The sequence below is a fragment of the Staurois parvus genome, unplaced genomic scaffold (genome assembly GCF_062004578.1).
Source record: "Staurois parvus isolate SC_StPar_1 unplaced genomic scaffold, SC_StPar_1.0 ptg000218l, whole genome shotgun sequence".
In the NCBI taxonomy this organism is placed as follows: Eukaryota; Metazoa; Chordata; class Amphibia; order Anura; family Ranidae; genus Staurois; species Staurois parvus.
The window spans coordinates 1702277-1725379 of record NW_028318014.1 but is presented as its reverse complement, the minus strand read 5'-3'; the positions used below and the strand labels follow the sequence as shown (position 1 = coordinate 1725379).

At 39.2% G+C, this 23103-nt stretch overlaps 1 protein-coding gene across 1 annotated transcript in view; it reads left to right on the top strand.

Annotated features, from left to right (window-relative positions):
* LOC149460862 (uncharacterized) overlaps positions 1 to 21160 on the top strand; it is a 98171-nt gene extending 77011 nt beyond the window's left edge. Inside the window, exon 4 of the mRNA XM_089679172.1 lies at positions 20955 to 21160. Coding sequence (XP_089535298.1) covers positions 20955 to 21160 — 206 coding nt within the window. The remainder of the gene's footprint in view (positions 1 to 20954) is intronic.
* The last annotated feature ends 1943 nt before the right edge of the window (positions 21161 to 23103 follow it).

Sequence of the window (23103 nt, the reverse complement as noted above, 5' to 3'; positions counted from 1 at the left end):
TGCCCAGGCCAATTTTCAGCTTTCGGTGTTGTCGCACTATGAATGACAATTGCACAGTCATGCAACACTGTACCCATAAAAAAGTTATAATTTTTTTTCACTCAAATAGAGCTTTCTTTTGGTGGTATTTAATCACCACTGAGTTTTTTATTTTTTGCTAATCTTTTGAAAAAAAACTCCTTTTCTTCATTTTTGTTATAAAATTTTGCAAATAAATAACATTTCTTTATAAATTTAGGTCAAAATGTATTCTGCTACATTTCTTTGGTAGAAATACCCCAAATTAGTGTATATTATTTAGTCTGTAGGAAAGCTATAGAGTCCACAAACCATGGTATATATATCTGACAATCGATCAATCAGTACTGATGGACAAAGCTCATTTCTTGAGGCCCGAGTACAGTACAGTATAGTACAAATACCACCCAATACAAAACGTCAGTATAGTACAAATACCCCCCAAATTACCCATTTTTGGAAATTAGACAGTCCAAGGTATTTAGTAAGAGGCATTGGGAGTTTTTTGAAGGTTTTAATTTTTTGTTACTATTTTTTTTAAAATGTAGAAATTAAAAAAAAAAATCAAATTTTTTTTATTTTTTACATATTGTCACCAGTCCAGTACAGCGTGATTATATAACTAGTGTTGTGGTGATCAGGGACACTGACTGGTGACAGAATGTAAAAAAATAAAAATAATTACATTTTTATTTTTTTTTCACATTTTTCTATTAGTTTTTTATTACATTATTTTTTCTTTTTTTAAATTTTGTTTTCAGCACACTGTGACCAAAGCAAAACAATGTTACCATCGTAACATTGAACTACTCTGGGCAAGTGATCAGGATTTTTTTTCCCTTTTAAACATTATGATTGCTAGTACCAATGTATTTCATTGATATTTGCAATCATTGTTACTGAATGAAACTGATTCATTCAGTCTTTTGTTGTGATTAGCTGTGACTGGGCAAAGCTCATCACATGATACAGATGGGCTGTGATTGGCCCTGTCTGTACCATGTGCCTGCTTTGATCAATCACAGCTAATAACACAATTGTATACAATGAATGGCATGACAGGAAGCCATCCATTGTATACAATTGACATGTGATCTGCTGTGATTGGTCACAATGGTCACATGACACTGGCAATGGGCCAGTGTAGTGATATGTCATCTGCTGTGTCCCGTGGCCTGTGACAGATCGCGTCGCTGCGCGGCTGCATGAACGGCTGCTTTTGACAGGACGTCATATGACGCCCAGTCACAACAGTGAGTTTCCCACCTGGCCATCAATCTGCTATAGGCCGGGCGGGAAGGTGTTAATAATGCACACAGAAAACCAAAAAATGGTGAAGCACTAAGCGAATGCGATAAACCAATAAATCAGTGTAAATAAACAAAAATAAATAAAACTAAAATAATAAATATAATTAATCAATAAATGTGAGATTCCAACCTGTGAAAAACTTAAAGTGACACGTGCTCAAAATACAAATATAACTGCATTGATAAAAATCATTAATCAATATATAAACGTGAGACTGCAACACATAAAAATTGTAAAGTGACACATGCTCAAAATACAAAATACAAAAGGCACACCAGGTAAAGTGACATATGAACCAAAATATATAAAAAATTGGAATCTGTGGAGTCGGTGGAGCCAGATTGTGGAATTCCTTCTGGTGTGGGAATACTTAAGGTGCTGTGACCCTGAGGGGTCGATGTTGGGAGGTGAGGAGGCACTTTAGCCACTGTAGGATAAGTCATACAAGAGTGTCACTGAGAGAACAAGAAAGTGTACGCTGAAAATTGAAGCACTGTTGTGTTGGACTGATCACTATTGATATTTGCACTGAATGATTTATTTAAGAGATTGCTGATTATTTACTATTTGTGTTTAAGCACTTATCACTTTTTATATATTTTGGTTCATATGTGACTTTACCTGGTGTGCCTTTATTGATTGGCGGACCAGGCACCTGTTTTTTTTCACACAGTTTACTGTTGTTTTGTATTTTGAGCATGTGTCACTTTGCAATTTTTAGGTGTTGCAGTCTCACATTTATATATTGATTAAAGATTTTTATCAATTCAGTTATATTTGTATTTTGAGCACGTGTCACTTTACGTTTTTCACAGGCTGGAGTCTCACATTTATTGATTAATTATATTTATGAATTTAGTTTTATTTATTTTTGTTTATTTACACTGATTTATTGGTTTATCGCATTCGCTTAGCGCTTCACCATTTTTTGTTTTTATGTTTGCGTATCCTGGGGTATAGGGAACAGGTGACAGCAGCTTGCTGTTCATACAATTAAGAGCAGGAGGACATTCCCAATTTTAATAATGCACACAGGGCAAAGTTTAAGATGTAAAATTATTTTAAAAACTATGCCTTAGGGATGCTGTTAACATGCATGTGAAGGGGTGCATCTGACAAAGATGATGTATAATACTTAGTATAAAAAATACAGACATTTAAAAAGAAAAACAAAAAACATCAGTAAAATACAGCTCCTGGTTGGTTTGTTCTGTTCATAAACAAAGCAGCTAGGAAATCCATTAATCTATACCAGACCCTTAGCCTAGATAAGTATCTTCTATAGTTGTTAATGGGGGACCCCACACACAAAAAAAACTGGTGTGGGTTTTATTTGTTAGACATTTATCCATTTACTCATCAGACATTTGTCTTCAACAAGAAGAGGGACATCATGCAGTTAAAAAAAAGGACACTCCCCCCTTATTTGAGAATTTAGCCTGGCAGACATTGGCAAACACTGCCCCCCAAAACCCATACCAGGCCCTTATTCAAGCATGTAGCCTGGCAAACACTGGCAAATACTGCCCCCACCTTCCTGAACTTAAAAAATCAACATGGGAGGGTTTCTCGTCAAGGAAGACTCCCCTGTCAAAGTAACTATGTTGATGAGGAAAATGGACATTACCTTACAACCCTGGCTAGAGTTTCTGGGGGCCTTTTTGATTGGAAGCCCCCTTTAAATTATAACTGCCCCCAGATACTGACCCACCATTGTAAGGAATGTGTACATAGCATCCCTACTTCTGTTCGGTCTCCTCAGAAATAAATTGTACTAGCAATAACGAGTTGGGTAATCGTATTGGTTCTAGTGATGAAGGTTCATTTTCAGGATTTCTAGAGACAGAGGTAGCAGAGGAACTGGCTTATTAAAATCTTTATAAAGCAATGGATCCTGATGATAGTCAGCTCAGATTTTTAAAAGAACTTCAAGGTATAGTTAATGGACCATAATGATCTTTTTAAACGTTCTCTTCAAATGGGAGAAGTTCCCCATTACTGGCAGACAGCTAATATTGTGCCTAGACACAAGAAGGGTAGTAGGAAAGAAACTGTCAGCTACAGACCTGTGAGTTTAACATCTCTTGCAATTCAAGTGACAGTGTAGTCTTTCATAAACAGATAATAATAATATAACATATTTATTTGCTGTTTTTTCTAAAAAAAAATCCTTTTTAGAAATTAATTTAATTTTGAACATGTCCCCGGCCACGTTGACTCACAGGAAAATCTATATGGGGTCTTGCAGAAGTCCCATGTAGAAGTCGTGTGTGCTCTCACTCTACTACAACTGTATGTGCAGCTTTCAGAATGCCACACACACACAGCAAGAGAAATACCGAGCCACTGTCAATCACCTCTGTGAAGAAGGAGGAAAGATACGGCTTTTGTTCTGTGTGTCCTACCCATACAGCCTGTGTATACAGTGTGTCAGTGTGGCCGGGGACAGTTTCAAAAGTAAATGTAGATATATTATTTCTGTTTTATGAAATAAGACTTTAATGAAACTTTAAATTAATGGAATCACTTCTTAAAAGAAGGATTATTGAACACATCATGGCTTTACTGAGGGCAGATCATGTCAGATTAATCTGATTTGATTTTTTTACATCACAGTGCTACAAATACTTTGAACTGGGGTGGTGCTGTGGGCATAGCCTAGCTTTATTTCAGCAAAGCATTTTATACAGTACTACAGAAGAATCTTCTTCTAAAAAAAGTTGTACAAGCTAGGACTTAACCCTTAGGTGGTTTAGCTTATACACAGTTGACTATAGGATAGATATCAGTGTGTGGTTGTAAATGGGGTTCATTTGGAACAGAGACAAGTAACTAGTGATGTGCAACAAGGTTCTTTTCTAGATCCAGTTCTTTTTAATCAGTTTTCAGGGGATATAACTAAAGCTTTGGCGAGTAAGATATGTATGTTGTATTTTTCTAATGACACAAAGGTGATATTACTGCAGACCTTGAAATTTCCACTCGCCTGCTTGCCAGTGGCGAGTGGAAATTATGGTAGGGGCGAGTGTGTCCCCCAGGGCAGTCTTGCTGAGCAGGCTCAGAGCTCAGGCCAGATCTGTCATTGGCACTGGGAGCCATCAGACTACTCAATAGCTGAGCGCAGTGAAAGCAAAGGAAGGAGTGTGCTGTGCTCCCTGCCTCCCCCTAGAGTGCAGTACCCAGCTCTGTGAGTGAACAACGAAGTACTGCAACTTTTTATAGGGGGGGTACATGTGTGTGTGTGCGCGCGCACATGTGTGTGTGTGCGCGCGCGCATGTGTGTGTGTGCGTGCGCGCGTGTGTGCGTGTCTACCTAATTTCAGCTCACTCTGGTCACATGATCCTCTATGTCAGCGGAGGCTTCAGGGGAGAGGAGAGAGCACTTAACAGCGTGCGTGCATGCATGTGTGTGTGTACGTGTGTGTTTGTGTGTGTCTGTGTATGCATGTACATGTGTCTGTGTGTATGTACATGTGTATATCTATACATGTGTCTGCGTGTATGTACATGTATGTGTGTACATGTGTCTGTGTGTGCATGTACATGTTTCTGTGTGTTCGTGTATATGTATGTACATGTGTCTGTGTGTACATGTGTCTGTGTATGTATGTACATGTGTCTGTGCGTGTGTATTTCTGTGTATGTACATGTATCTGTGTGTATGCGTGTCTGTACGTGCCTGTGTGTGTATACATGTGTCTGTATGTGTGTGTGTGTACATGTGTCGAGTGGCGAGTAACTCTTAAGGCCTGGCTAGTAGCTCAGGACTTGAAATTTTAAGCCCTGTATTACTGGATGTGTTTGTAACATGGAATATAATTTGGAATTGCTGGAGATTATTTAAAGCAGAGGAAGCTACAGTTCAGTGTTTCTAAATGTAAAATAATGCGCCTAAGGGAAAAGCAACCTCAGATACAGTAAAACACTGGGGATATAATGTTAGCCAGACCTACCGGAGAAAAAAGATTTGGGGATACTTATTTCAGATGATTGCAAAATGAGCAGTGAGCCTGGGCCAAAAACAGAATTTTAGGGTGTATCACTAGAAGGATACCTGTAGGAAGAAGGAGGTCCTGATTCCCCTATATAAATATTTAGTTGGACCTAATTTAAAATACCCTGTCCAGATTTGGAGACTTACGAAAAGCTGTTGATAATAACAAGTTCAGGGGTGGGCAAAATTGGTGGAAGATCTGGGATAAAAAATATCAGGAGACTACCTAATAAGCTGAAATGTCAACAAAGAGACAGGATGATTGCTGATGTTATTTACCAAATATAGACAATATCATACACCAATTACGGTCATGGCCATTGACCAGTTACCATTAAAGTGATATTAAGCCCCAAACCAAAAATGTTTTATACTGTATTTCAGCTTACCAATCATTAGATGCGGTGGCTGCATCAAATTTTGTTTCTTTGGCTTTTCCCCCTCTGTTTTCCCCAGGTGATCTGGGCAGTAATATACTTCCAGTATTAGTGAGAGATCACTTTGGGCGCATGAGCCAGGACACATCAGACAGCAGCATTGTTAGTCGGGGGGGGGGAGGGCTGCAGAGCTTGAACTTCTGAAACACAGTAGAGTTGCTGGCTGAATCACCAGTTGAAAATAGATGAAAGAAATCCAAAGAAAGGCAACTAATAATAATGATCTTTTTAAACGTTCTCTTCAAATGGGAGAAGTTCCCCATTACTGGCAGACAGCTAATATTGTGCCTAGACACAAGAAGGGTAGTAGGAAAGAAACTGTCAGCTACAGACCTGTGAGTTTAACATCTCTTGCAATTCAAGTGACAGTGTAGTCTTTCATAAACAGATAATAATAATATAACATATTTATTTGCTGTTTTTTCTAAAAAAAAATCCTTTTTAGAAATTAATTTAATTTTGAACATGTCCCCGGCCACGTTGACTCACAGGAAAATCTATATGGGGTCTTGCAGAAGTCCCATGTAGAAGTCGTGTGTGCTCTCACTCTACTACAACTGTATGTGCAGCTTTCAGAATGCCACACACACACAGCAAGGGCATACATGTGTGTGTGTGCGCGCGCGCATGTGTGTGTGTGCGTGCGCGCGTGTGTGCGTGTCTACCTAATTTCAGCTCACTCTGGTCACATGATCCTCTATGTCAGCGGAGGCTTCAGGGGAGAGGAGAGAGCACTTAACAGCGTGCGTGCATGCATGTGTGTGTGTACGTGTGTGTTTGTGTGTGTCTGTGTATGCATGTACATGTGTCTGTGTGTATGTACATGTGTATATCTATACATGTGTCTGCGTGTATGTACATGTATGTGTGTACATGTGTCTGTGTGTGCATGTACATGTTTCTGTGTGTTCGTGTATATGTATGTACATGTGTCTGTGTGTACATGTGTCTGTGTATGTATGTACATGTGTCTGTGCGTGTGTATTTCTGTGTATGTACATGTATCTGTGTGTATGCGTGTCTGTACGTGCCTGTGTGTGTATACATGTGTCTGTATGTGTGTGTGTGTACATGTGTCGAGTGGCGAGTAACTCTTAAGGCCTGGCTAGTAGCTCAGGACTTGAAATTTTAAGCCCTGTATTACTGGATGTGTTTGTAACATGGAATATAATTTGGAATTGCTGGAGATTATTTAAAGCAGAGGAAGCTACAGTTCAGTGTTTCTAAATGTAAAATAATGCGCCTAAGGGAAAAGCAACCTCAGATACAGTAAAACACTGGGGATATAATGTTAGCCAGACCTACCGGAGAAAAAAGATTTGGGGATACTTATTTCAGATGATTGCAAAATGAGCAGTGAGCCTGGGCCAAAAACAGAATTTTAGGGTGTATCACTAGAAGGATACCTGTAGGAAGAAGGAGGTCCTGATTCCCCTATATAAATATTTAGTTGGACCTAATTTAAAATACCCTGTCCAGATTTGGAGACTTACGAAAAGCTGTTGATAATAACAAGTTCAGGGGTGGGCAAAATTGGTGGAAGATCTGGGATAAAAAATATCAGGAGACTACCTAATAAGCTGAAATGTCAACAAAGAGACAGGATGATTGCTGATGTTATTTACCAAATATAGACAATATCATACACCAATTACGGTCATGGCCATTGACCAGTTACCATTAAAGTGATATTAAGCCCCAAACCAAAAATGTTTTATACTGTATTTCAGCTTACCAATCATTAGATGCGGTGGCTGCATCAAATTTTGTTTCTTTGGCTTTTCCCCCTCTGTTTTCCCCAGGTGATCTGGGCAGTAATATACTTCCAGTATTAGTGAGAGATCACTTTGGGCGCATGAGCCAGGACACATCAGACAGCAGCATTGTTAGTCGGGGGGGGGGAGGGCTGCAGAGCTTGAACTTCTGAAACACAGTAGAGTTGCTGGCTGAATCACCAGTTGAAAATAGATGAAAGAAATCCAAAGAAAGGCAACTAATACTGCCATCACTTTTAGGAATTGGTAAGCTGCAATGTTTGCTTCTGGGCTTAATACTGATTAAGAGCGACAGAGCTTATTAGGTGATGGTGTGACTGCTGATTGCCCAATATTGCAGGAGCCTATCGAATGTGACCTGGGGAGCTTTCACTACTTGTGAAGCCTACAATAGAAGGACAGCTGGTGGAGACATTAGTAGACTCCAGAAGCCTCATTACATTGGTCCATGCCAGTTTGGTGGACCCTGTGAAACACAGCTCAGACCAAACAGGAATACTTTGTATGCATGGCGATTCAAAAGACTACCGTGCTTCAGTGCTCAGTGGAGACACTTGTGGAACTGCAAAGCATGTCATGAGTGTGGTTAAAAATGTGCTGCACAGGGCTGTGATTTTGAAAACTACAGGGGAAAAAAGGTAACCAATCTGGAAAATGTGTTTGAAGTAAATGATGTTACTATTTTGCCTGAACTTAAGGGGAATATTGATGCCCCTACATCAAATGTACCTGACAACTTCCCACTAATGTTCATGGTTGCAAAGTCAGGGAAGATTTTAGGACTGCACAGTTGCATTATCCCAATATGGAAATGCATGGAAAAATGCAAAGGCACTAAGTGAGGTACCTCAAGAACCAGACACTACCCTGGTATGCCCCCATTTTGCAGTATTTCATCACTCAAGCCAGCCATAGATGGTTTGAACCATGTATGGGCAGGCCGATTGTACCTAAGTTGATTGATCGATCAACATGGGTACAATCAGCCTACCAGATTTTACATGTGATTATTGCAAGTGACTGTTATAGCTGCTAGCAATATTCACTTTCTTCTCCCGGTGGGATGGCTTCCCCCACTGTGAGAACACAATTCCTCGGCAGAAGGGACTCCCCTGTCAACACGGACTGTGTTGCTGGGGGAATTGAGCTATTCCCTTTCCTGCAACCCATTGTACTTTAGAGAGTACTTTTCTGCCAAAGTGGCAAGGCTCCTATAATACCAGAAGGAAAACTATTGATGTCAGCTATCAGATATACCAGCCTGTAAAGAGAAAACCTCTGCATATATACCATGTGTACCTAATAAAACCCTGGATGGATTGCAATGTTCTTTTAGCAGAAAACAACCCTAAAGTATCACCACTGAAAGGTGTACCAAAGCCTTATCTCAAAGTAAATATAAGACCTTATCAGTTATCTGTAGCACAGAGAAGCGCCCTTTTCAGAAGAGGTATAGAATAGAGATGAGCGAATTTTTCAAAAATTCGATTCGGCGAATTCCAGGAAGAAATTCGATTCGATGCGAATTAATTCGCTACGAAGTTAACTTATAAAAAGGGTTTCTAGGCTTCAGAGAGCCTTTAAATTAGTGCAGAACACTGTACCTTTAATTTAAATGCCCTTGGAGATGAGGAAGGAGAAGGAGAAGGAGAAGGATGAGAAGAAGGAGAAGGAGAAGGATGAGAAGAAGGAGAAGGATGAGAAGAAGGAGAAGGAGAAGGAGAAGGATGAGAAGAAGGAGAAGGAGAAGGATGAGAAGATGGAGAAGGAGAAGGATGAGAAGAAGGAGAAGGAGAAGGATGAGAAGAAGGAGAAGGAGAAGGATGAGAAGAAGGAGAAGGATGAGAAGAAGGAGAAGGAGAAGGATGAGAAGAAGGAGAAGGATGAGAAGAAGGAGAAGGATGAGAAGAAGGATGAGAAGAAGGATGAGAAGGATGAGAAGAAGGATGAGAAGAAGGAGAAGGATGAGAAGAAGGATGAGAAGAAGGAGAAGGATGAGAAGAAGGATCAGAAGAAGGAGAAGGATGAGAAGAAGGAGAAGGAGAAGGATGAGAAGAAGGAGAAGGATGAGAAGAAGGATGAGAAGAAGGATGAGAAGAAGGAGAAGGATGAGAAGAAGGACAGTTCTGTGACAGTTTCTGTCTATTTCTGACAGTTCTGTGACATTCACTCCATACAGCGGTTTCAACCGCTGTATGGAGGGAATGTCCCAGAACTGTCAGAAATAGTCTATTTCTGACAGTTCTGGGACATGTATGGAGTGAATGTCCCAGAACTGTCAGAAATAGTCTATTTCTGACAGTTCTGGGACATTCACTCCATACAGCGGTTTCAACCGCTGTATGGAGGGAATGTCCCAGAACTGTCATAAATAGTCTATTTCTGACAGTTCTGGGACATTCACTCCATACAGCGGTTGAACATTGTATCTATTTGTTTCCATAAATGGATCCATTTATGGAAACAAATAGATACAATGTTTCAACCGCTGTATGGAGGGAATGTCCCAGAACTGTCAGAAATAGTCTATTTCTGACAGTTCTGGGACATTCACTCCATACAGCGGTTTCAACCGCTGTATGGAGGGAATGTCCCAGAACTGTCATAAATAGTCTATTTCTGACAGTTCTGGGACATTCCCTCCATACAGCGGTTGAAACATTGTATCTATTTGTTTCCATAAATGGATCCATTTATGGAAACAAATAGATACAATGTTTCAACCGCTGTATGGAGGGAATGTCCCAGAACTGTCAGAAATAGTCTATTTCTGACAGTTCTGGGACATTCACTCCATACAGCGGTTGAAACATTGTATCTATTTGTTTCCATAAATGACATTCTGCAGATACACTTAGAGGAGCTCTGCACATACACTTTTTGCCGGCTTGGAATTATTCTTATTTTCATCATACTTCTTCTTCTTCTTCTTCTTCTTCTTCTTCTTCATCCTCATCCTCATCCTCTTCTTCTGAGGATGAGGATGAAGAAGAAGAAGAAGAAGAAGTAGGATGAAAATAAGATTAATTCCAAGCCGGCAAAAAGTGTATCTGCAGAGCTCCTCTAAGTGTATCTGCAGAGCTCCTCTAAGTGTATCTGCAGAATAGAGGAACTCTGCGCATACACTTTTTGCCGGCTTGGAATTATTCTTTTCATCCTACTTCTTCTTCTTCATCCTCATCCTCTTCTTCTTCTTCTGAGGATGAGGATGAAGAAGAAGAAGAAGAAGAAGAAGTAGGATGAAAATAAGATTAATTCCAAGCCGGCAAAAAGTGTATCTGCAGAGCTCCTCTAAGTGTATCTGCAGAGCTCCTCTAAGTGTATCTGCAGAATAGAGGAACTCTGCACATACACTTTTTGCCGGCTTGGAATTATTCTTATTTTCATCCTACTTCTTCTTCTTCTTCTTCATCCTCATCCTCATCCTCTTCTGTCACTCTAATCTGCTCACCTTCCTAATATGACCTCTACAAGGAAAAGAGGTCTAACACACTTGTATCCCCACAGGGATGAAATACTGCTCAGTCAGACAGATCAAAAGTTGTTGAAGGGGCGCAGTCTGTGATGCCATCATGCCAATGGGTGCTCAGGATCAATGAGAGTATTGGCTAGCTGTGCAATTGGTGCCATCCATTCGATTTGCATATATTGGATTGGTTTAACATGTGTTTTTACTACTGTACTTGTGAGTGTTTTTATTACTTAATATTGCTAAATAAAGCATTCAGAAACCATTATAAGATTTTTTTTTCATATGATGCATATGTGGTAATAAATATTATGCAGTGGCATTCTTGCTCTGGAAGACCTAAAAACAACTCTTTATCTGGATGACTGAGCAATGTTCTATCCCTGTGGTACAGTGTTAATTTAATTGAATAAAATATTTTCACAGACTAAAATGATTTTTGTCGACTAAAATGTACTGGAGATTTTGGTTGAGTAAAATACAACTAAAATTAAAACAATTCAGATGACTAAAATATGACTAAAACTAAAATGTCAAAACACTGTGACTAAAACTAAATCAAAAGTTGATGTCAAAATTAACACTGCTATGGGGATACAAGCGTGTTAGACCTCATTTCCTTGTAGAGATCATATTATGAAGGTGAGCAGGTTAGGGTGACACTGGTGGTCAGGCTGCACTTCACAGTGTGTAATTTAAAGGAGTACGCACACCTTGTAGACACATCTGGCTTAGGACTTATTTTGTTGTGCACCTATGTTTGTGGATTGTTCACAATATTTTGATTATCTAACACTTTATAGGTGAATTTTGAGATGTGTTTTACATATTATTATAATTGTTGGATTTAGTATTATTTGGCCTTAGTTTTCACACAGTGTTGTTTTGTTAGTAATGTTTACAGCTTTTTCACCATTACCTGTATATCACTTAATTATTGAAAGTTTTTTCTGTAAATTGAGTTTAGTGATGGTAGGTTTGGATATTTCACTTAGTTTCCAGAAGTAATTGCAGATGTTCAGGCTGCCATCCAGCTTAGGAATGAGCACTACAGGATTTGACCACTCGCTGTTGGATTCCTCTTTGATCCTCAAACATTAACATTTTCTATACTAGAGATGAGCGAATCGAACCAGGCGAACCGGAATTCGATACGAATTTCAGGAAAAATTCGATTCGCGGCGAATCCGAATATTTGCCTACTTCGGGTGCGCGAATCGTGTATCTGCAGAATAGAGGAACTCTGCACATACACTTTTTGCCGGCTTGGAATTATTCTTATTTTCATCCTACTTCTTCTTCTTCTTCTTCTTCTTCTTCTTCATCCTCATCCTCATCCTCTTCTTCTTCTTCTGAGGATGAGGAAGAAGAAGAAGAAGAAGAAGAAGTAGGATGAAAATAAGAATTCCAAACCGGCAAAAAGTGTATGTGCAGAGTTCCTCTATTTCTGACAGTTCTCTGACAGCTTCTTCACATGTACAGCGGTTGAAACATCTGTATCCTAAATGGAAACTAATAGATACAATGTTTCAACCGCTGTACATGTGTTCCTTCTGTCAGAGAACTGTCAGAAATAGCGGAGCTCTCTGCAGGGACACTTTTGCCGGCTGATCGGGAGAAATCCGATTCGCGCACCCGAAGTAGGCAAATATTCGGATTCGCCGCGAATCAAATTTTTCCTGAAATTCGTATCGAATTCCGGTTCGCCTGGTTCGATTCGCTCATCTCTAGTATAGAAAATGTTAATGTTTGAGGATCAAAGAGGAATCCAACAGCGAGTGGTCAAATCCTGTAGTGCTCATTCCTAAGCTGGATGGCAGCCTGAACATCTGCAATTACTTCTGGAAACTAAGTGAAATATCCAAACCTACCATCACTAAACTCAATTTACAGAAAAAACTTTCAATAATTAAGTGATATACAGGTAATGGTGAAAAAGCTGTAAACATTACTAACAAAACAACACTGTGTGAAAACTAAGGCCAAATAATACTAAATCCAACATTTATAATAATATGTAAAACACATCTCAAAATTCCCCTTTAAAGTGTTAGATAATCAAAATATTGTGAACAATCCACAAACATAGGTGCACAACAAAATAAGTCCTAAGCCAAATGTGTCTACAAGGTGTGCGTACTCCTTTAAATTACACACTGTGAAGTGCAGCCTGACCACCAGTGTCACCCTAACCTGCTCACCTTCATAATATGATCTCTACAAGGAAATGAGGTCTAACACGCTTGTATCCCCATAGCAGTGTTAATTTTGACATCAACTTTTGATTTAGTTTTAGTCACAGTGTTTTGACATTTTAGTTTTAGTCATATTTTAGTCATCTGAATTGTTTTAATTTTAGTTGTATTTTACTCAACCAAAATCTCCAGTACATTTTAGTCGACAAAAATCATTTTAGTCTGTGAAAATATTTTATTCAATTAAATTAACACTGTACCACAGGGATAGAACATTGCTCAGTCATCCAGATAAAGAGTTGTTTTTAGGTCTTCCAGAGCAAGAATGCCACTGCATAATATTTATTACCACATATGCATCATATGAAAAAAAAATCTTATAATGGTTTCTGAATGCTTTATTTAGCAATATTAAGTAATAAAAACACTCACAAGTACAGTAGTAAAAACACATGTTAAACCAATCCAATATATGCAAATCGAATGGATGGCACCAATTGCTCAGCTAGCCAATACTCTCATTGATCCTGAGCACCCATTGGCATGATGGCATCACAGACTGCGCCCCTTCAACAACTCTTGATCTGTCTGACTGAGCAGTATTTCATTCCTGTGGGGATACAAGTGTGTTAGACCTCTTTTCCTTGTAGAGGTCATATTAGGAAGGTGAGCAGATTAGAGTGACACTGGTGATTGGGTTGCACTTCACAATGTGTAGATTAAAGGATTACACACACCTTGTGAACTCACTTGGTTTAGGACTTTATTATTTTGTTGTGCACATATATTTGCTTCACTATATATTTTGTTATTGGTACACATTGAGAAGGAGAGTTATCGTTTCCAAGTGTTAGCTTGCTCCCCAATGTGATTATGATGATTGTGTAGATTGATATTTGATATTTCATTTACCTTTGGGATTAATAAAGTATTCTGATGTTTATCCCATGCCTGAGGTGGATGGGTTGATAGAAAAGTTAGTCTGGCCAGGTATATTATCATCCACAATCTTGCTAAACGGTATTGACAGGTTTGCTTAAAAGCCAAGCAAAGGAAAGGCAGCTTCTGTAACACCATATGAGCTGTACCAGTATGTGGTTCTTCCTTTTTGGGGTCTCACCTCATTCAAAGAATTCACAGAATGCATGAAGGTAAAAACATTGAGCCTTTAGAACCCACAAAGCATATTCTTCAGAATATGTAGATGCTGTTGTCATTTTTATTCTTGACTGGGATTCCCACTTACGGAACATCCAGACAGCTTTAGATTTCATATGTGAGACTGAGTTAACAGCCAATCCAAAATATGAGCAATACATTTTGGTAACAGCCCAGAATTTGGGCTACATCATTGATTGGGGGTTGGGGGGTCATAAAAACAAGATTTAATCATTCAAACATAGGCCCCAGACATTAGCAAAAAAACAGGTTAGAACCCTTCTAGTTATTGTAGGATACTAGCTGAGGCTTGTATCTAACTTTGTTACTATAGCAGCTCCACTCCACTATCTCAACAAAGGGAGTAAGTCCACCGTGGTGGGATGAAGGGACAGTGAGAGATTTTCAGAAGCTGACAGCAGTATTTGTAAATGACCAGCATTAACCTCCAAAACTTCAGTCAAGAATTCCTTGTACAAACAGTTGTCTCTAATGTTGACAGTATTGGGGAAGAACATCCATTAGCACAGTATTTGACTAAGAGGGCAATAGAATCATTGGAGTATTGGGTAAACAGTTCTGATTGATTATTGACCATTCTTTGTTATAGTAGATGGCTTGGAAAAAGGGAATAATACAAACCACAAATGATTTATGGCTCTGCAATTCTTTAAATGTATTGTAGAAAACAAGCCAGAGACCCAGCAAGTGAATGCTGATTCACCGCCACATGTCCACTGAATGTTGGAAAAATGTGACCCTTCCCACAGGTCTAACCAGGGTGGGTGGTTTGTGAAGCAATTGCCAGTAGGATTCTGGCCGCTGTGAATGTTTCTCACTTACACAAGTTGAGGGGGTCAAGGGTTTGTGACTGATGTGGAGAAAAAAGACTTTTTGCTTTCACAGAATCTTAACAAGAGCCCGGAGGCTTTGTTGGGTGGGATATAGCCTCCATTCCTTGGTCCACATCTTACCTGACAGCAAGACCTCATGCCTAGTCTCAACTGTGCCTTTATATACTGTATGTAAGCTGAATGGTGGTTTGCTGTGTAAACAGGCTGAAAGCTAACAGAACAATAAAAAGGTACACATGTTGTTTGTTTGATTTGGGGAGCCTATTAGAGGACACTGTGTCAGAAACTGACCCGAGTTTAGTTAGTGGTTTGAATAAAAGTGAAGTGCAGGACAAACCTGCTTCTACTGTTCTTGAATGTCCATGTTTTATGCATAGTTTACCACTGGCATTGGAAAAAAATAATATATATATACAGTCAGGTCCATAAATATTGGGACATCGACACAATTCTAACATTTTTGGCTCTATACACCACCACAATGAATTTGAAATGAAACAAACAAGATGTGCTTTAACTGCAGACTGTCAGCTTTAATTTGAGGGTATTTACATCCAAATCAGGTCAACGGTGTAGGAATTACAACAGTTTGCATATGTGCCTCCCACTTTTTAAGGGACCAAAAGTAATGGGACAGAATAATAATCATAAATCAAACTTTCACTTTTTAATACTTGGTTGCAAATCCTTTGCAGTCATTTACAGCCTGAAGTGTGGAACGCATAGACATCACCAGACGCTGGGTTTCATCCCTGGTGATGCTCTGCCAGGCTTCTACTGCAACTGTCTTCAGTTCCTGCTTGTTCTTGGGGCATTTTCCCTTCAGTTTTGTCTTCAGCAAGTGAAATGCATGTTCAATCGGATTCAGGTCAGGTGATTGACTTGGCCATTGCATAACATTCCACTTCTTTCCCTTAAAAAACTCTTTGGTTGCTTTTGCAGCATGCTTTGGGTCATTGTCCATCTGCACTGTGAAGCGGCGTCCAATGAGTTGTGAAGCATTTGGCTGAATATGAGCAGATAATATTCCCGAAACACTTCAGAATTCATCCGGCTGCTTTTGTCAGCAGTCACATCATCAATAAATACAAGAGAACCAGTTCCATTGGCAGCCATACATGCCCACGCCATGACACTACCACCACCATGCTTCACTGATGAGGTGGTATGCTTAGGATCATGAGCAGTTCCTTTCCTTCTCCATACTCTTCTCTTCCCATCACTCTGGTACAAGTTGATCTCGGTCTCATCTGTCCATAAGATGTTGTTCCAGAACTGTGAAGGCTTTTTTAGATGTCGTTTGGCAAACTCTAATCTGGCCTTCCTGTTTTTGAGGCTCACCAATGGTTTCCATCTTGTGGTGAACCCTCTGTATTCACTCTGGTGAAGTCTTCTCTTGATTGTTGACTTTGACACACATACACCTACCTCCTGGAGAGTGTTCTTGATCTGGCCAACTGTTGTGAAGGGTGTTTTCTTCACCAGGGAAAGAATTCTTCGGTCATCCACCACAGTTGTTTTCCGTGGTCTTCCGGGTCTTTTGGTGTTGCTGAGCTCACCGGTGCGTTCCTTCTTTTTAAGAATGTTCCAAACAGTTGTTTTGACCACGCCTAATGTTTTTGCTATCTCTCTGATGGGTTTGTTTTGTTTTTTCAGCCTAATGATGGCTTGCTTCACTGATAGTGACAGCTCTTTGGATTTCATCTTGAGAGTTGACAGCAACAGATTCCAAATGCAAATAGCACACTTGAAATGAACTCTGGACCTTTTATCTGCTCATTGTAATTGGGATAATGAGGCAATAACACACACCTGGCCATGGAACAGCTGAGAAGCCAATTGTCCCATTACTTTTGGTCCCTTAAAAAGTGGGAGGCACATATGCAAACTGTTGTAATTCCTACACCGTTCACCTGATTTGGATGTAAATACCCTCAAATTAAAGCTGACAGTCTGCAGTTAAAGCACATCTTGTTTGTTTCATTTCAAATCCATTGTGGTGGTGCATAGAGCCAAAAATGTTAGAATTGTGTCGATGTCCCAATATTTATGGACCTGACTGTATATATATATATACAGTTGTGTTCAAAATAATAGCAGTCAGACATCACTAACCTGATCAGTCACTGTTTTTGGTAGAAATGATATTTCTACATGGCAAATAATTTACTAGCAGGTGTAGTAGGAAATCCAACATTTCCTTATTTAAGGAAGGAAGGCAGCAAATGTTGAACATGCTGGTTACAGTGCATTTCTCTCTGAAATTCTGAGGAAAATGGGTCGTTCCAGACATTGTTCAGAAGAACAGTGTACCTTGATTAAAACGTTGATTGGAGAGGGGAAAACATATAAAGAAGTGAAGAAAATGATAGGCTGCTCAGCTAAAATGATTACAAATGCTTTAAAATGGCAACCAAAACCTGAAAGACGTGGAAGAAAGCAAAAAACTACCATTCGAATGGATAGAAGAATAGCCAAAATGGCAAGGACTCAGCCAACAATCAGCTCCAGGAAGATCAAAGAAGGTCTAAAGTTACCTGTGAGTACTGTTACAATTAGAAGACGCCTATGTGAAGCCAAGCTATCTGCAAGAAGCCCCTGCAAAGTCCCACTGTTGAAAAAAAGACATGTGCTGAAGAAGTTACAATTTGCCAAAGAGCACATTGACTGGCCTAAAGAGAAATGGCGCAACATTTTGTGGACTGATGAAAGTAAGATTGTTCTTTTTGGGTCTAGTGGCCGGAGACAGTTTGTCAGACGACCCCCAAACACTGAATTCAAGCCACAGTACACTGTGAAGACAGTGAAGCATGGTTGCTCAAGCATCATGATGTGAGGATGTTTTTAATACTACGGTGTTGGGCCTATTTATCGCATACCAGGGATCATAGATCAGTTTGAATACATCAGAATACTTGAAGAGGTCATGCTGCCTTATGCTGAAGAGGAAATGCCCTTGAAATGGGTGTTCCAACAAGACAACAACCCCAAACACACCAGTAAACGTGCAACATCTTGGTTCTAGACCAACAAGATTGACATTATGGAGTGGCCAGCCCAATCCCTGGATCTTAATCCAATAGAAAACTTGTGGGGTGACATCAAGAATGCAGTTTCTGAGGCAAAACCAAGAAATAGAGAAGAACTGTGGAATGTAGTCCAATCATCCTGGGCTGGAATACCTGTTCACAGGTGCCAGAAGTTGGTTGACTCCATGCAACACAGATGTACAGCAGTTCTCAGAAACAGTGCTTATACAACTAAATATTCATTAAGTGATTCAAAGGAAAGCAAAATCTTCAAACATTTTTCAGTTTATATAGTGAATGTTTGAGTTTGTAAAGAAGAATACAAACACTGCTATTTTTTTGAACAGTCTAAAATTCACTTTTCTTTAATATTTTTAGAAGAACAACACAAATTTGATATATTTTTCTTCATGTTTTGATTTGGAATAGAATGTGTAGTGTTCCCAATGCATTTGTGTGTATGGAAATAAAAGCTATTAGAAGGTTTTGAGCTTTATTCACTTTTTTCAACACACTGCTATTATTTTGAACACAACCGTATGTTTGTGTGTGTCTGAATCACAACATAAGCTGAAGAGTATTGGCAAGTAAGTAACATATGTCTATTTCCTCTATTAGTTTATACTCTTGCCTAGAATTCAGAACAAAATAGATACCATTATTTGTGAAGCCAGCTATTTGTCCAAAATATGATACCACAATTTATTAAATGAGGGTTTGCTTTCAAAATTCCCATCATCTTCATATCAGTGGAAACTATTTTATATCACTAAAAGGCTTACATTGTTTCAGACAATCGTGTTTTCTCATCAAAAGTGCAGTATCAATCACAAAGTACTTTTTATCTTTACAATCTTTGCAGTAACAGCTATGCCAGATTGTCTGTAGAATGTGAGGGAAAATTACACCAAAATTATTAGTTATTCTAGTTTCTTTCTGTCTATTACAGTTTCATTGAAAAGAAAAATTGTATGCATATGTGTCAATGTCCAAGTTTACATTCGTTCTATGTCTGTTAACCGATGATTGTTATTCCTTTTCAGGAAAACGAATGCTTTTAGATCTGAAAACTGAACAGTAATACCTTTACAATCTGTGTTTTGTCAAGGTTGTTTATGTTTTTGGGGTTTTAGTCGATATGTGCAAAGAGAGATCACACAAATGCTTATAAGTATAACATTTAAGTAGGTAACAACAGACACAGATAACAAATTATGATAATATAACAAGAACAGTAAACTAAAGATGCTGTTTTGCCATGGAGTCCCCACCTGCTTTTCACGGCATGGCCAACCAGATTCAGGGACACGCCTAATGGCAGCTCTGATATGAGACTGAGCTCTTACAAGTTAGAACTGTAGTATATACGATTTGTATGTTAGGAATGGCCAACCCCATGCCAACTCCCCTAGCAAGTATACTGACCTTTTAAGGACCTGGTCAGATTGTAGGACCATTCCTTTGGTATGAATCAGCTAGGGTAACCAGAATAACCAGGATATTAGAGGCTTTATTAACTATTAGTGAGGCTAACATTAATAGGGAAATATGTAATATGCAATTTCCCAATCAAATCTGTAATCAATACCAGCTGATAAAAGAGTATTCATAGGGGTTGCTTTAACCTCCCTGGCGGTATGATTATTTCAGATTTTTGGTGCTGAAAGCGGTACCATTTTTTTGCATGGAAATATGTATTTTTTTTTATTGTAGGCCTGTAATTTAGGAATAACTCACTGAAATCTGTCCGAAGAAGAGTCTAGTAAACATCCCGGGTAGGATAAAACTTGAAACACGAAATCATAAATTATAATTTAATAAATAATCATAAAAAATAATAACATAATAATAAATTTAATTCAATAATATAATCAAACCAAAAACACTGAAATTTGAAATATAGCGCCAAGTTTGCACATCACTGAGCAAAGTCGCAAAATCGTTTTCAGTGTCTGATGACGAATTTCCCCACAAATCATTATCACTCAATTCTGCAAGTGGTTCTGATTTACTATCGCTGTTCTCTAGCCAGTCTAAAACCGCTTTTGACATAAAGGGACACTTTTTGGACACCATGGACATTTCTAAGTTTCCAGGCAAAAAGAACAGTCAAAATGCAGGCAGGGGACAGGACAAAGCAGTAGGGACAAAATGTATATGAAATGTTTTGAAACAGCAATGTTTTGCTATGTAATAATCATTTTTAAAAAATTAAATTTTTAAAACAATTTCAAATTTGCCGCCGTACGTCCCGACATCACAGGGACTGGAACACGGAAGCCGGATGCCGGCATCGGCCGGAGGAGATGGCCGGGGATGCTGCAGGGGACACATCGCGGGAGCGAAGGACAAGGTAAGCGCTGCAGGGACTCCCTATGCAATGCTGCATGGTAAGCCTGAGTGTAGCTCGGGGTTACCACTTTTGGTACTGAAACTTCATGAATTCTCAACCTTTACAAATCACAAACTTTTAGTCCAAAATACTTGTAGGCTCACCAGCAATAACGAGGAGCAACCTATGATGCAGCACATACCCTTTTCTCAGTTCAGCTGAGCCATAAAAGCCTATAATTTGTGGGAATGGATACTCCAACCTCTTTCCTATGTAAGGTCAGCTCACATATAGTTAATGTGTATTGGAAAACTTTGACAATTTTGTCTTGGGAGGTATACTGTTTTTTAAATTGTATTATTTATTTATTTTCTTATTTTAGACCTGGGACATGTCCTCATGGCACCACCAAGCGTCCCATGCCTTTGGTTTGACAATAGCTTGCCTATTAGCCCTACAAATGGCAAAAATGAACAACAAGGTTTGGTCATTTCTAGTTATGACTTAAACAGGACTAGATGGAAAAATACTTCAGTGGAGATGCCTGCTCCATTAACATATGCTAAAGCTGAGATTTTCCCTTACTAAGTGCTACATTTATAATCAGGAATTTATATTCACTCTGTCCCCACTGATGAGATTTTTTTTATCATATGTTCTGCAAAACATGAAGCATATAAAAATCTCTAGCAAATAAGAATACATTCCACTCTTGTGGTGTCCTCAAATGTCAATAGTTGGACGTTTATCACAGTCACCAATTTCATACAATATAATATATTAACGTGCCTTGGAAATTTGAATCTGATTAGTGATATAGGAAGCAAAGACAGAAGAACACAGCATTTAGAATGCACACTCCCAGTTACTCGGAGAGGTAATGTCTGGGTTCTGGCTTTAATAAATTACAGAAAAGTCAAATTAAAGAAAACTAAAAATGGACTTCTGATATAAGAACAGCTCTATTTCTTGCTGGATAGCATCAATAAGAGGATTATCATCACTCAAATGTGCTCTTTGAAGGAGAAATGTGGGAATGTATCAAAAAAATATATTCAGTAATCTACTCGTTAATTATCCCTTAAAGTGGACCTGAACTTTGCTGCAGTAATCTGGAAAATGTTTTATTTTGGATTTGTTCTGAAAAATAGCAGTTTTGTTTATGGTATGTGAGGATGTCTGGGCATTCTGTGCCTATAGCCTCATAGCTGTGTAACCACAGAGTGAGATCTAAGGCCCTGCTGCCTCTGAATGCCAGTGTCAGGAGATTTCAAGTAAGATTTGGTGATGCCACTACTTTTCTGTCCTCTGTTCTCCTTGCTGGAGGCTCTGACATTAGGAAGCAAAACCTTGCCTCCATCAAGATGGCTGCCTCCACCTTAGACATAGTGAGAACAAGGCATAGTAAATCAGGAATGGGGAAATATCAGCTTCAGCAAGCATACAGGCATTACTGGTGACCTATCTCTAGACCTTTGTCATCTCCCTGTTTTTTATGGGCACAGCTTCCAGATTTCAGGTCCTCTTTAAAGAGACTACATCAGCATAAACTGCAGCAGATATAAAGTGCAGGTACTTATCTGCAGCAACCTCCAAAATGTTGTGATTATGATAAAATGCCAGGCCATCTGAAAGGCAAAGTTCCAAAATGTCCATCCTACACATTTATACTGGCCAGTCACCACAATGGGCATCCTAACTCACCAACAGAAATGTGCAATGATAAAAAAGGGGCTGTGTTTCTATATTTGAAAACATCAGTTGCCGGGGGTAATCTAACCAACTGGCTACCATACATTGTGAGTCATTGACCTAGAACAAGTATGCCTATGCATCAAGCCAAATATTGTTATGTCCATACATGTTCTGAGTCAGTGACTCAGAGAGTACTGAAGCCATTAACTCAGCATAATGTCCAGGCAACTATTAATTTCAGGGAGGTCAGCAGTAGCAGTCTACATGCATTCCTTATAACAAAAAGATAGCTATACTAAGAGAATTATGAACAATTTCACTGGTGATATTCTGAAAATTTAACCTATCTGGCTATAAAAATGAAGTCAGAGGCCTTGATCTGATTACGTTTTCTATTCAGTACTAAATATTTGTTGCATTTTTCACTAGTGGATTGCAGCACAAAAAAACCTTTGCAATATATGCCAAGTATGGCAGTGTCGTGCTCTACCACGGTGTAAAAGATTTTAACCCAGGATTCTCAACCAGGCAGGTTGAGAGGCTCCATGGGGTTTGCTTTATTCAGAGGAAGCTGGCTTTTCAGTCTCCTCATTGTTTAGAAAAATCAGTTTTGGGACCTGGGCCTGGAGGTTTCTTAGAGATCTGGGTGGGATGAAATTTCCAGTCCTGGGTCCTGGTCTTCAAAACCACTAGCATGCTAATTTGTAAGGTGTGTGATGGGCTTTTTGTAGAGACCTAACCATGGGTCTGGGCTCCACCCTCCCAAGGAGTTCATGAGTGGGCAAGTGAGCAGCCAGAGGGGTGCATGTCTACACTGGAATAGACAGAGAACCAAG